Source organism: Corythoichthys intestinalis, chromosome 1, assembly GCF_030265065.1.
Source record: "Corythoichthys intestinalis isolate RoL2023-P3 chromosome 1, ASM3026506v1, whole genome shotgun sequence".
Lineage (NCBI taxonomy): Eukaryota > Metazoa > Chordata > Actinopteri > Syngnathiformes > Syngnathidae > Corythoichthys > Corythoichthys intestinalis.
The window spans coordinates 43707502-43723179 of NC_080395.1; the positions used below are offsets into that span (position 1 = coordinate 43707502).

At 37.3% G+C, this 15678-nt stretch overlaps 1 protein-coding gene across 1 annotated transcript in view; it reads right to left on the bottom strand.

Annotated features, from left to right (window-relative positions):
* Nucleotides 1-15678, bottom strand: part of aldh1a2 (aldehyde dehydrogenase 1 family, member A2) — a 75283-nt gene that overhangs the window by 18691 nt on the left and 40914 nt on the right. The window contains exons 6-8 of the mRNA XM_057833108.1: nucleotides 12322-12450; nucleotides 11886-11999; nucleotides 4538-4640 (exon numbers count right to left, since the gene is read on the bottom strand). Of these exons, the coding sequence (XP_057689091.1) occupies nucleotides 4538-4640; nucleotides 11886-11999; nucleotides 12322-12450 (346 nt within the window). The remainder of the gene's footprint in view (nucleotides 1-4537; nucleotides 4641-11885; nucleotides 12000-12321; nucleotides 12451-15678) is intronic.

The window sequence follows — 15678 nt, forward strand, 5'->3', positions numbered from 1 at the left end:
ATTTATTTCATTTTTCAGATCAGTCCAATATTAAAATGGTCTAAAGAAGATAAAAATGCACAACATTGTTCTTCTAGTAGAAGAACCACAAAAATAAATGGTTGTTTAAGTGGCTTAAAACTTTCAGTGACCTTAGTAAAAAAATTATGTGGTTGAGTTATTTAAAGACAAGACTAGACTATATAGTATATATATTTCCACAATCCCACTTTTTAAAAATTATTCTACCAGTGAATATATGTATACAGTACAGATTTAATGTCCTTATTTGGATTTCTCAATTTCAATAGCCATCAGCTACATGAATTTAGTTGATGTACCAGAAAATTGTGCTATCACAGATCTTCTGTGTTTGGAACATAAACTGTGAATAAAATGCGTAAATATTTAGAGTTGTTAAGACTTTCGGAATTACGTAACCTGTAATGAATGAGTTCATATTATTTAAAATATATAAATATATAAAATTTCTAATTATTGAAATGTTAACAAAATTGAAATTAAAGAAATTAAAATGATTAAAAAAAAATTTAAAATACACTCTGTTTATGGCACCCAATAACACTCGTTTTTTTTTTTTTTTTCCCCTTTTTTCTTTTCATAGCATTCAATTTACTACCTGCCATTAAGTAACATATATTTTGTCCCCAGGTTCTAGGTGGTATTTCCTAGTTTGTTTCGTCACATTGACATATAAAAACAATTTTCTCCCCCAAAAGTTTGGGTTTGTGGTCACGACTTTGAAATTCTATTTTCCACTTTTCTTTACTGTTTCTAATGCTTTTTAATATACTGTATGTGTACATTTCCCTCCCTATTTTATAGACTTCGTTTGAATCGTAACATAAAGCAATGACATTAAAACTAATATTTTCTGCATAACACTGACGTAAAATCGGAAATTTTGAATAAAGCCTGTAATTTTAGCAAAACCAAACTTTTACCTATTTAGAGGCACTTTTTCATTTAGTTTGGACCCAAGTAAAAAAATAAAATGACTACAAGCCAGGAACAAAATTGTATTTTTTTTTTCTGTAACATGGTGTCATAGAAGTCCAATTCATTTAAGCTTGGATGTCTGCATTGAATGATTATATTTCAGTGCCACTGATGTCACTAGATGGCTAATCCATTTATGGATTGGACATCTAGTGACGTCAATGGCAGCCAACGAGTTAAATGAGCGCCCTTTAAGGGGTTAAATGGTTGATGAACATTCTTGGGGCAATAATGCGCACAAAGACGGGACAATGAAGGTAACATTTTTGTCCTAGTATAGTTACCATCCCGTGCAAACGTGACACCTGAGAGACAAGAGCCTGCTGTTCCTCACAAAGGGTTACCGGACCCCTGTGATTTATGGGTCTCGGCCAAAGCACCCGACAGAGTCAGGTCCATTTTCCTGATTTACAGACCTCAGGGAGATCCTCTCACGGCTGTTGAAAGCATTTGAACGCTTCGGCTCGCTCAGTTTAGTGAGCCACTTCAAATCTTTTTGAAACTCATCCATTCAAAACTGTCCGATATTGGGATACTGTATGCACATTATCCGCATTTCAAAGCTGGATTTGCACAGATAATTTGTTACTTGTTATTTTCAAAAGGTTTGCGTTTATTCTAGAAGAGGTGTGTTTTCATACAAATTACAGATTTATTTGAATCAATACTTTCATTGCTACATGTTTTAAATTCCGAAATACTTTTGCCAACATTTATTTTCTTGATATACAGTAAAGCAACTTTTTTTTCCCCTCTCGCATATTTTGACTTACAGTACCACTGTCATGTCAGGCGGGACTTCACTGAATTTGAAAGATTGGACTTCACTGAGCAACAACCAGTAGTCCTTTTGTTTGTAAAAGGATTAAAAAAAAAATAAAAAAAAATCACAAAACACAGTTTTAAAGGGATCCACGGATAAAAAGGCTTGTAGTTCTTAAAAGATAAACGTTATTATGAGTTAAAATAATTTGATATTGAAATCACTCTTGATGTTGCATTTTTATAGAATTTGTAAAATTAGTTTAACTAGTAGGTCGCCATTGTTGTTGTCATTGCAGGGCGGTGACGTCACATCCTTTACGCTGCCAGGCTTCCAGAGTATGACTCTAGTGACATAAACATGTCATCTGTTCAATCCTTTCAATTTGAACCCAGAAGGAGTATTAATGAGCATGACAGCACTGTCAATATTTCACATAACGAGCAGCAAAAGCAAAATGAATAGGAAAAACAGGATGAGACGAGAGTAAGGGAAAAAAAAAAAAAAAACAGTGTTCTGCCAAAATATGCTACACCAGCGAAACATCTACATGGGGCGAATTTGACACCCAAAGTACTACCGCGCACTTTCACCTTGTTTTGTTTAGACGCATGCAGACAGAACATAATTAAGATGCCTTAAGAAAATACTTAAACATAGTAATATCAAATAAGGGTGGTTTAAATATGCTATGTGATCATATGGTCAACAGATCAACAATCTGCTTTAAAGCTACCACAAGAAAACACTATGCCTAAAAAGTATGAGAGGGAAACATGCAAAAAGTATTTTGTGGCAATGAAAAGGTAATAAAAGACTCAATAAAAACACAAATGGTAAGTACTTGCTGCTCTTACTCGATGAGCCCATGTGTTAGACGTCCCGCCGCGTAGAAGGCATTGCAGTAACCCGGTAGTATTCGTCAAGTGACAGTGACAATCTACGTCATCACCCCGAGCGTCCATTAAACATGGCGCCCTCAGTAGGTCAAAACATGTACTAAATATTATAGATTTTTTAAATAAATGGCAATATTTTATGTGTTTATAATAACATATTTTAGTAAAAGCGAACAATTGTGGCTTATTGGAGCCGGCAAGTCTTTAAGTCCGAGGTTCCCTTTAATTTCATTTCACTGTTGCCCATAAAGCCATCGTCAATAACCGAAGAGATGTAATTAAAGGCGGGCTTTTTCGCGCACAATGCCCTCATCCATTTAGTTTAATAGCTGTGGCGGCCAGCATTTTAGTTGTTTTTCCAAGAAATTTAATCACTTTTATCTGAAAATCTTTTAATACGTGTTGTGTAGGCTGCAACAGCAACACTGCCTATATAAGCCAAGGCTGAGTCATATACTGTAATATCGTCATAATGACGGTCTTGTTCGGGCCTCTCCCCCTTCCTCCTGAGACCTAGGCCAAATTGGGCGTGTTTTTAATCTGATTGCACGTTGGACGTCAGACGGGTGGAGCGGCCACAGGTGTTGGCAATGACAATCAGCCATCTTTAAAAGCCAGTGGACGCCATCACCCCTTCACCTAACTTCTCTGGTTCCTCCGGCAGTTGTTTCTCGCATTAATTTGATAATTCCCTCTGATCACTGGCTCATGACTTGTCCTGGAGCAAGAGCAAAAACCTGTTTTATGCACGCCCCTCATCGGATTCCACGCCTGCCTCCTTCCTAGCTTTTTCATCTCATGTTGGCTCAGCTACCCCAAGCAGAGCGATTTAGAATGGTCATGTTTTTCCTTGTGGTCATTAATAAATAACTGCTCATCACAACCCCTGTTTGTCCACTCTGGGATACCCGCTTACTCGCGCTGCCTAACAGGTCTATGTTGAAAATCATTAGCCATAATTACCGTAGTCATCTCTTTGACTTCTAAATTGTTGCGACGACAACCGAGTCGGGGGAGACTTCCAGAGGGCGGTAAAGGGAAGACAGGAAAGCTTTGCCCAGGCAGGGGGCTCTTGTCATTAAATTTTTAGATATTTCTCATTGTACTTTAAGTCGAAGACCCGTTTTTCTCTCATTATATTTAGACTTTATGCCTGTAGAAAAAGACTAAATGAGAATGAATCAAAAAAGAATATTTGCTGATTTCCCCGTTTTTTTTGTTTGTTTTTTTTTAAAATAAATACAAAAGTATAACCTAACGCAACATGTTTTTAAAATTAGAATATTTATTCCTTTTTTTAAATTGAAAAACAAAATTACAAAGCAACTAAAAGAGTTTTGGAGTTTTCCCTGGTTCTTTTTAAACAAACAAATGTTCGGTGAACTAAAAAAATGAATAATATAAGAATATTAGCCATTTGGACATGTGAGAGCAACAATTTTTCTAAACGATTCTTCGACAGGAAAGTAAATGAGCTGTACCGACTACATTAGCACTATGTTCACATCTACTGTTTTTTTTTTTCTTTTTTAAAAATGAAAATAAATCAATTTTGCGGGTAACAATGACTAGATGATATTCATCAAATCAAAATCAAAATAGTTATCAATCCATCACATTTTTTAAAAATTTCCCTTCCCTAGTATTATAACTATTATTGCACACCGGTTTTTCCATAGGAAAGTTTGACTCTATTCTTGTTAAATGAAACGTTTTATTTTCCTGTAACATTACAACTTTTGGAATAAATCCTTTGTTTTGATTTTGATAAACACTCGTGTATTTCAATATTGGTCATGAAAGCGAATCTTGCATAAAAAGATTATAAGGCACAGCTAAGAATTACAAATTAGGAAAACATCAGCGGTAAACTTACAATCGGCATCTGCAAAAATGATGTTTGGATTCTTGCCTCCCAGCTCCAGCGTCACCCTCTTCAGGTTAGTCTTGCCGGCTGCTTCCTGGATCAGTTTTCCAACCTAAAGGGAAATAAAATCAAAGTTTACACAAAGTGACGCATGCCTGACGCCTCCTCACTAAATTTAGTGGAGTTCTTTCACAAGTTCAGCTTTGCACTACCATGTTGAGAACGTTTCAGACGTAGCAAGTAGTGCTGCAACAATTCATTGATTAACTCGTGTAATTCGATTAGAAAAAAGCTTCGAATCAAATTTTGCTGATTCGAGTATTCGTTTAATTAGAGTGGCGTTGTCATGGTTTGTTTGGAAAGTGTTTGCATTTAGTTTTATTGATTTGGGTGGATGCTCTGCCCTGTAGTGGCAACAGTGAATATGACATAACTCATTTGACGTGGTTGAATCCAGCTGCTCCCTGTTAAGACCAACAAAAGGTATTTTTATGTTTGAGCCAATATGTTTATTTTATGCTTTTGTAATTTAGTTTAAATGTATATTTAGCCGTTTTTTGTGGGAGGATGTGTTTGAATGATTTGTTAATAATGTTGTAAAAAGAAAAAAGTTTATAGCATTTAAGCTAGCGAACTTTCGCTATGCAAGTTAGCCAGTTTTTCTTTTGTTGTTCTTAGATCCCCATTTAATTTTATACCGTTTGAGACTAAGCTCAGGTATTTTTATTTTTAAATGAAAGTGCAATTCTGCTCAGTTTGAAGAAACACTCAGGAATTTTATTTTGTATTTGCATTTAATGCTGTTTTCAAAGTGCAATCTTAGCAAGCCTTTGTTTTACATCTCCTAAAATGTATTCTGCAATGCATCCTTATCCGATTACTCGATTATTCGAACAAACTAGTTGATAATCGACTATTATAATAAACTATAGGCAGAATTGTAGACCTCAAAAGGCTGGAAAGAGTTACGAGGCAATTGCCAAGCAGCTTGGTGATATAAGATCCACCGGTGGGGTAATTATTAGAAATGGAAGAAGCTAAACATGATTGTCAATCTCCCTCAGACTGGGGATCCATGCAAGTGTTACCTTGTAGAGTCTCAATGATCCTAAGAATTGTGAGGAATCAGCCAACAACTACACAGGAGGAGCTGGTCAATGACCTGAAAGGAGCTGGGACCACCATTTCCAAGGTTACACCTGGAACCCTAAGACATCATGGTTTAAAATCACGCATGGCACAGAAGGTTCCCCTGCTTAAACCAGCACATGTCCTGGTGTTTTAAGTTTGCCAATGACCACTTGGATGATCCAAAGAAGTAATTGGAGAAAGTCATATGAGATCAAAATGGAACTTAATTCCACTCATAGTGTTTGGAGGAAGAAGAATGATGAGTACCATCCCAAGAACACCATCCCTACTGTGAAGCATGGGGGTGGTGGTAGCATCATGCTTTGGGGGTGTTTTTCTGCATATGGGAATTGATGACTGCACTGTATTAATGAGAGGATGACCAGGGTGATTGTGAGATTTTGGGGAATGTCCTCCTTTCCCCAGTTAAAGCATTGAAAATGGGTCGTGACTGGGTCTTCCAACATGGCAGTGGCCCTAAGCAGACAGCCAGAATAACCAGGGAGTGGGTTTGTAAAAAGCATATCAAGGTTCTGGAGGGGCCTAGCCAGTCGCCAGACCTAAACCCAATAGAAAATCTTTGGAGGAAGCTCAAAATCTGTGTTTCTCAGTGACAGCCCGGTAACCCTATTGATCAAGAGAAGATCTGTTTGGAGCAGTGGTGCAAAAGTTCTGCTGCAGTCTGTACAAACCTGATGAAAAGTTTCAGGAAACGTTTGACCTCTGTAATTGTAAAAAAGACTACTGTACCAAATATTGACATGGATTTTCTCAGGTGTTCAAATGCTTATTTGCAGCAGTGTAATACAAATAAATTGTTTAAAAAAATCATACACTGTGATTTCTGGATTTTTTTTAGATTGTCGCTCACATCATTTCCAAGTGGGAGAACTTGCTAAATCACAGGATGTTCAAATACTTATTTACCTCGCTGTATATGTATCCCGGACGGAGATGTAACATTTTTTGAATGACAATGCTGAAAATATTTTCAAAATAGTCATGCCGCCAATACCTCAACTTGCTCCACGACATTTTAAATGTTTTCCTGAAATTCATTAGGTATCAGTAACACGGTCAAAAAAAGGAGAAATGCAAATTGATTTCCAGTTTGAGCCCCTAAATTGTTTACTTGTGCCACAAAAATGTCAAGTTGAGAGCCACCATGCTCTTTGGAAAAAAAAAAAAAAAAAAAAAGCGAATAGTATGTTTTATCAATCAGACATATGATTCATTGCATCAGAACCACTTTCATTTTTTGTGCTTGCCAGTTTGAGGGAATTCAATACCATAAAACATGAGACAGTCTCAACATTGATGATGGGTCTGCTTATAAAAGCAAGCTCAAATACAACTTTAGGATACACACCTTGAAGTGAATGTTTCCAAGGTGAGAGTTTATTCATTGTTTGCAAAGGCTGATTTGCCGTCATCAGGTCTTACCAGTGTGTATTTACAACTGCAAGTAAACTTATCTTATCCCAGAAAACGACTTCTATACACAAAACTAATTCTCACACTGCGGTCCCACAACAGTCAGGTGTGCAGCGTTGGAACCACACCGCAAGTTTAATCAGGGAACACAACATTTGCCTTAGACTCATGTGTCTTTGATCAGCGGAGCGGTTAACTAAGAGGGGAGGCTAGCGTTTCCTCGACGAGAGGTAAACACAGCATGCTGAGCTGGCCGACTCGTCACAGCCACGGGTAGTCCCACTCGAATCCACCTGCACCAAGCCGCAACGGGCCAGGAGATGCTCCTCTCCCCGCGATACCCCGCTACTACTTTAGCGGTGACTCACCGTCTGGGCATGGGCAGCTTCTGACAGCACTGGCTCTTTTCCACACTAATTGACTCCAGATCACTCGGAACAACAGGAAAACGAGGAGAAAAAACACACGCCGGCCACTCACTAGGGAAATGTTCAATCAAGACGGTATGATTAAAAACCAAAAATGTGTTTGTCTTACTGAGGTGCCTTGATGCAAGATTGCGTGAGAGGAAAAACAGGTTATACATCTAAAAATTTATTTCGGTACAACATTTGGACATGGATTTGGTCCTTATTTTTTTACATTTTCGATATCACTTGCCTTCATTGGGGTTGTGGTGAGCTGACAGTATAGGACATTCGTTGAATTAATTGGCTGCCATTGACTGTGATAGACATTCGCTGCCAGCCTGTCCCGGTCAAACTGGATTGGCCGTCCAGTGCCGTCAATGGTATTAAAAGATGAGCATTCTCAGGCAGTCCTCACAGTCCAAATTAAGAGTGTGACAAAATATCGAAATGGTGATATATCGTGATACTTTGCATCCCAAAAGGTTATCGATACACTCATGCCAAGAATCAAGATATCGTTTTATGAAGATCTCAATGTAAGTAAATAAATAAGGAACCAACAAGTTTCAATCAAAATCTTTCACCATAATTGTGTCTCAGTGAAATTTATGGCTGCCATTGACGGTGCTCGACACCCAATGCATTAAGGCCAGGAAAGGCGAATGTACGTTCGTTCGAAACCAGAGCATTCACACTCTTTCCGATTTTCTAGGCATTTACAGGTCACTTCCTGTTGAGTCTGATTTACTGCCTATTCATTCCCAGGTCACTTCCTGTTCTGTAATGCAAAACCAACAGGAAATGACCCATAAAATGTCCCCAAATCAACAGGAAGTGGCTGAAAATCAACAGGTAAATGACCTGAAACGGCCCAAAATGACCTCGTTGCCTGGCGTCCACTGACGGCCAGAAGTAGGAGGGACCCATCTGAAATGGGAGGAGTTCATTCGCTGCCACCCTCCCAGTTCAAATGGATTGGACATCTACTAGTGATAAATTTAGCAGAAAGATAGCTTGTTTTTCCTGTTTGTTAGTTGTTTTGTAGAATATCTTAGAATGATTTCCTGACCAATGTATCGATAATCGTTATATCGCCATATCGTGAGATCATCATTATCGTGAGGTTTGTATCGCAAATCGTATCGTATCATTAGGTACTGTTAGGTTTAAAATATACCTTTAACATTACCAGGAAAGGGCATTTAAGGTACTTTTAAAATTTAACGTTATAAGAATGCATGCGAATAAATGCAGTTATATATGGCGCAATTTTCCTAACTCTAACAGTACCAAGAGGTTCCCATCCCTAGTCCAAATGGATTCGATGTCTATCACAGTCAGTGGCAGTGAATGTGGTAATAGTAAAAAAAATAAAAATAGAATCCATCCATTTCTGCAGGTGCAGCAGTTTTAGCAAGGAAGCCTAGACTTCCCGCTCCCGTAAATAGTCCCTGATTTGTCGATTAATCGCAAAAATAGTTGGTAGTTGACTGGCAAAACAATTCTTTGTGACAGGCCTATTTGATATTACGGTAACTCATTCACTGCTATTGACAGCAATAGGTGTCCAATTCATTTAAACTGGATATATAAGTTTCTCATTAAGGGTATGTAGTACAGTGATCCCTCATTTTTCGCGGTTAATGGGGACCGATGCGAAAATCGAAAATCTGCAAGGTAGAGGTGAAGCTTATTTACAATGGAAACCCCCAGCCCCTTTGTTTTTTGGGGTGTGTTCAATGTGTTTATTTAGATTTAACAGCATTGGAAAGAGATACATAAAAGATTTTTTTTCCTTTTTAGTATAATAAAAACAAACAAAACAAAAGCAAAATGTAATAATTATGATGTGAGATATATATAAAAGAAGATAAAAGAAAACAATGATTTGTACATGTATACATGCATCTTGATATTTTTAAATACTGCATTTATTTACTTTTTAATTGAAAAAATCAGCGATGGACTGAGGGCTCGAAGTTTGAAGCGCAAAGTAGCAAGGGATCACAGTATTCAGCAACCAGCAATGGAATTGTAAGTATCTGCAGTAACAGCCTAATCTTTATTTTGGTGTAATATGCGTTGTTAGTAAAGGAGTTAGAGTATAACGGCGTTAGTAACAGCGTTATTTTTGTCATTGGTGAGTAATCCAGTTATCTAATTTTCTTTTCAACGCCATTACTGTTACTGAGGATGTGAATGCGCGGGGTACTACAATTTGGTTGAATGACACGCGAGAGGTCTGAGCGACACGGAGAGAGCAGAGCTGGAGGGAGGAGGAGAAAAGGGGGTTGTGACGCCTTTGCAAACACAATGCTAGGTGGCTAAGAGCGTTAGTACAGCATTCCCGTTTACGCTAGCATTAGCATTTCGCGTGGCGAGCGTCATATTAAACTCTCGGGCAACTTTTTTTTTTTTTTACATCCAGTTCGTGGCGTTCAGGTGGGTACAATTAATTGAAAGTCATTGACTGTTTTCCTGTTAAGTATACATTATTATCACCTCATCTTGTCCTTGTAGATGCTACAAATATAACAGTAGTTTTTTTACTACCAAAAAATAGTAACTTGACCTAAACTTTTCTTGAATGACGTCTCCATAAACCTTGTATGATTTTTATTTTTTTTTTAAAATAAAAACAACAAGAACAAAGATAGGAGAAGGAAGAGATTAAGAGCCTGACCTGCATATTGAAAAAATATATCTACAGTAGATATATTACGGTTGTGACGGTACACACAAGTCACGGTTCAGTGTGTACCTCGACAGGGGGATCAGTACAACAGGAAAAACAAAAAGGTGTTGTTTTTTTTCTCACAGCATTTCAAAGTTACTTTTTTTTTTTTTTTTTTTTTTGCTTTTAACCAAGAAACGAGACTGTTTTACGTCCATATCTATAAAGAATTCAAGGATGTAAGCATTTATTCACAAGAATTTTTAGAGGAAAAAGCTCTTTGTTGTACTAAGGGGGCCGCCGCAGTTACTTAACTAGCAGCACATTCGACATATTTACGTAAAATAAATAGTAACTGCCCATTGTTTTTTTTTTTTTTTTGCTTTTAACCAAGAATTGAGACTGTTTTACGTCCATATCTATAAAGAATTCAGGGATTTAAGCATTTTTTCACAAGAATTTTCAACGGAAAAAGCTATTTGTTGTAGTAAGGGGGCCGCCACAGTGACTTAACTGGCAGCATATTCGACATATTTACGTAAAATAAATACTAACTGCCCCTTTTTTTTGGCATTTAACCAAGAATTGAGACTGTTTTACATCCATATCTATAAAGAATTGAGGGATTTAAGCATTTATTCATAAAGAATTTTCAACGGAAAAAGCTCTTTGTCTTTTGTTTCCACTTGGTCAGCTTTGACAGAGAAAGACCCCCTATGGTCCCGGGTAGTCTATGGGATATCTCAGATTTTGACAACGCATGACCAAATTACGAATATCTTTAAAACCCTAGCTGATCTTAACTGTTTCATTTGAACTCGTTCAGTGCCTTCGCGAGCAATAGACATTCAAGAAGGAGGAGAGGAAAGACCCTGGTGTAACAGGGCAGTGTGAATGCGACATTACAACTCATTGGGTGCCATCGACGGTGCTAAACGTCAAATCCATTTCGACCGGGAGATTCATCCCAGTCAAAATGTACTGGGCATCTAGCACTGTCAATGGCACTCTCAGAGTTAAGAATGAAGGCCTACCATGTGTACAGTATCTGCTCTTCATAAAGCTTAAGGTCTGTCTCTGCTTTTGTAACTGCTGCCTTTTGGATCCTTGTGATCTTTATGTGAGGGCTTATCAAAGGGCTGCTAACAACACATACCTGCGCATACCCCAAGAGTCAAAACAGACTGTATAGACTGTATAATCCAAACAGGACACGGCTCATTTGACAAAAAGAGGCTTGTGAAATACAGGCTGGTAACATTAAAGCGTTGACTCTGCTTTCTGGTTTACTGTAAAAGCTTTTATCATAGGGGTTACCATGCAGTCGGAAAAATCAGATAGATATTAATGGTCTGCAGGAGGGGAATCTGCTGAGTTGCCAAAGAATGCAGTTGGATCCACTGACTAACGTGCTCTGTACTTGATGATTTAGCTCGCCGTGAACCGTTTCCCCGGCACGTAAGCTACAATCGTGCGTGGATATCCTGTGGAGGGTTAACAGAGGCGGGCGAGTGTTTTAGACAGATGTGTTTGTATACTCTTGACAGAGCAAATATGCGCACATGTGCAAGATAAAATCAGAGATGCTTGCCAAAAGGAATAATAACAGGGCTCGCCATTTTATATAAGACTCCATTTGTTTGTCATTTAGCCTCCAATAAATATCCAAACGTGCTCCACACGTTGCACGTAGTTCACCCCGACGTACCTCCGTGGAACCCGTGAAGGCCACTTTGTCGATGCCCATGTGCGAAGCGATGGCCGCTCCCGCCGTTGGCCCGTATCCCGGCAAAATATTGACGACTCCCGGCGGAAAGCCGGCCTGTCAAAACAATATGAGAGGAAACAAGCTTTAGCGGAGATGACAGCAGAGCCAAGTAAAACCACAGGCAGCGCGGGAGAATCCGGACCCAACCCAACCTCCCTACCAGCAGAAAACGTCAAAAGAGAGGAAGGATGCAGACGGATAGTCTCCAGATTTGCAGGATGAGATAGAGCAGGATAATATTGTTCTAATCTCATCAAGGATTACATGTACTACTTTCTTTTCTCAGTGTGCTTGATTCTGTTCTGAGCTTTTCAACTGGTCCTCTGGGTGTCAAACTGAGGATTTTTCCATTTTTTTCTGTTGAGTCGTGCGTTACCTCCTTGACGAGCGCCGCGATGTAGAGGCAGGTGAGCGGCGTCTGCTCGGCAGGTTTGAGGACGACAGTATTTCCGCATGCCAGCGCCGGACCCAGCTTCCATGCCGTCATCATAAGTGGGAAGTTCCACTATGTGTGACACACAAACGTGGGAAAAAAAGCACAATTTCCCTAAATACAAGTCCAATTCTCTTTGGTGTAAATTGTTGTTTGTTCAAGGTCACAATATGATATAATAATGAATTAGAGAATTGACAATTAATCACTTATCAAATTAGTCAACAACTATTTTGAGAGTCGAATACCCATTTAGAGACCCTTGTTAATCTCGGAATTGTCCAAGTTCTATTTTTTTTTGCCCCTCTAAACTTTTAACTCCTAGAACAGACCTTTTAAAGAGGATATTATGGATAATAATAATATTTTTGAAAATCATACCATTGAACTGATCGGCTGAAATCGACACCGACAGACGTCAAAACCATTTGAACTGCAAGGGGTAGGCAGCAATCATTAAATATTTTCTAATAAATTTATATTTACATTGTTTATTAATTTAAAACACTAAAAATAAAAAATACATTTATAATAATAATAGTTAAATATATTTAAAAAATTATTTTTCAAAATCAAAATCATCGCGTTAACGGGCGGTAATTAATTTTTAAAAATTAATCACGTTAAAATATTTGACGCAATTAACGCACACGCCCCGCTCAAACGGATTAAAATGACAATTTTGTCGCCCTCTGCTGGCGCATGGGTTTAAGCAACAATGGCGAGCTACTACTTTATTTTTTTATTGAAAATTTTACAAATTTTATTAAAACGAAAACATAAAGAGGGGATTTGATATAAAATTTCTATAACTTGTACTAACATTTATCTTTTAAGAACTACAAGTCTTTCTATCCATGGATTACTTTAACAGAATGTTAATGTTAATGCCATCTTGTTGATTTATTGTTATAATAAACAAATACAGTACTTATGTACCGTATGTTGAATGTATATATCTGTCTTGTGTCTTATCTTTCCATTCCAACAATAATTTACAGAAAAATATGGCATATTTTATAGATGGTTTGAATTGCGATTAATTACGATTATTTAATTTTTAAGCTGTAATTAACTCGATTAAAAATTTTAATCGTTTGACAGCCCTAATTTAAAAAAAAAAAAAAAAAAATGAAACACTCCTTTTTATGCCATTTAAATTTTCAAATATATATATTTTTTTTTTATTTAAAAATAAAACTAGAATTTAAAAAAATATTTATGTATCTTTGAATAGAATACAAAAATGTTTTTTAAATCTATTTTAAATTTATAATTTTTGATTTAAATAATAGAGTTGAAAATTTCATTTAAAAAACATCTCACATGAAATAAAACAAAAAGTATATTGTTTTCAAAATACATTTTTAAAATTTGTATCTTTATCATATGGGAAAAGGAAAAAATGACAGCAGAATGAATATTCCGAATTATTTAATATAAACAGTATATATTGGGATTTATGTATGAACTGCTTAGTCAACTAATCGCGAAAATAGTTGATGATCAGTTGACTTTCAATATAATTGTTTGTGGCAGCGCTAAAGTGGAATAACTTATCTCCATGCATTCTATCTTGCTTAAATTGAAAAACAACACCTTTATCACCTGCATCTGTGCATCTCGTTTAATAAAGTGATAAAATAGAATTTCATTTTTCTGATGTATAATAGTGGAGAAAAAAAGTCAATATAAGCCAGTATTTCCAGGAAGTGGCCACCCATTTTATCAAGGCTGGTACAATTTTAGCCAAGCAAATGTGCGTGTCCCAAATTGCACGCTCTTCCTCGTGGCGTCAATAATACTCATGATCGTATGCGCTTGTATACAGGAGCACTGGCCCCACCTCTAATTTGCATGACCACTGAAGTACCCCTGTTCCCATTTTAGCACAAAGCATGGCAATCGGTGAATCATTCTTTTCTGAAGTGAGAGAGAATGAGAGAATGTTGTTTTTAGAGTAGGCCAGAATGATTAATCGTTTGAACATCATCATCGTGTTGTGTGGATGTACAATACTCGCATTGCAATGAGGCAAACTTGTTTTTCAGCTTTATGCTCGTACAGCGCCTCAGCCTCTAACCCTCCCTCCTGCTCAACAGTGACACCAAACTGTTTTTCGTAGGGACAGTTTACATGGCGACTCTGCGACAGAAAGACGCAATGACTGAGTAGCGGAATGGCCTCCCGTGCATATGGTGTCGGCGAAGACGAAAAATTCTGAATCCTGCCTCCAAAGTGGAAAAATTTGATTACAGGGGATTGAGGGGGGGCTTGCTCCGCATGCATATCAAAGGCTCCCGCGGTGCGAGACCGCGCCGATAAGTCAACACTCGTACACGTCACATTGGACGTGCGCAGCGGTGCTACTAAACATTTAAAAAAAGCAAATATGGCGGAATGTCGACTTTAATTTGCTGTTTTAATAATATTTTCAAATTAAATATGTTTCCATTTTTGTGCCTTTTTGAACAGAAGAAAAATGCCATTGATTCGAGTGGGCGGGCATATTTTTTTCCGGGTTGAGGAGCTTGGTGGGGTCAAAGTGCAAGTGTCAAAGTCAAATTCAAATCGCAATGTATTGCAAACCCCCCAAAATTTGAATGATAGTTTTTTTCAAATATTGTTCAGGCCTATTCTAGTGTATGTTAAATATTAATAATTGACTTCACTATCAGTTGACGGACCACAGGGCTCGGGGCCGATCTGTAGGGGGCCTATTTTCAAAAACCTAAATTTAAAATATTTTATAACCAAAGCTGCTAGCGACCTAAAACCAAAACAGGCACCTCACTCGCATATATAAATCTTCATGAGCAGCGACATAAAAAATTCAAAGTAATAATAGTCAAATAAAATCCCGATTAATTATTTTTTATACAAGTATAACAAAACTTAAAATGGCTATAAAATTCTCAAATTTTATGCTAGATGCACAAAAATCACCAAATAAAGAGATAATGACCTATATGTTCATTTTATTTCATTATTTAACATACCATATAAGTTTTTGCCTAAAATAGCAGCTTAAAATTTTTAACAGCTAATAAATAGCACGGAGGCCCGTCTTGCCGGTTATCTGGCCCTCGTTGTTTTTAGATTGAAATGTTACATAAAATAAAACACGTAAATGTTTTTTTTGTATGGATGTAGAAATGTCTAAAATACTACTTTTTTGCCAAATAACCGGCAATTGTGTATGGATGCAACACGGCAGCCATCACAAAACAAAGAGCTTTTTAACTTGAAAATTCTTGTAAATAAATCCCTGAATTTCTATAGATATTAACATAGAACAGT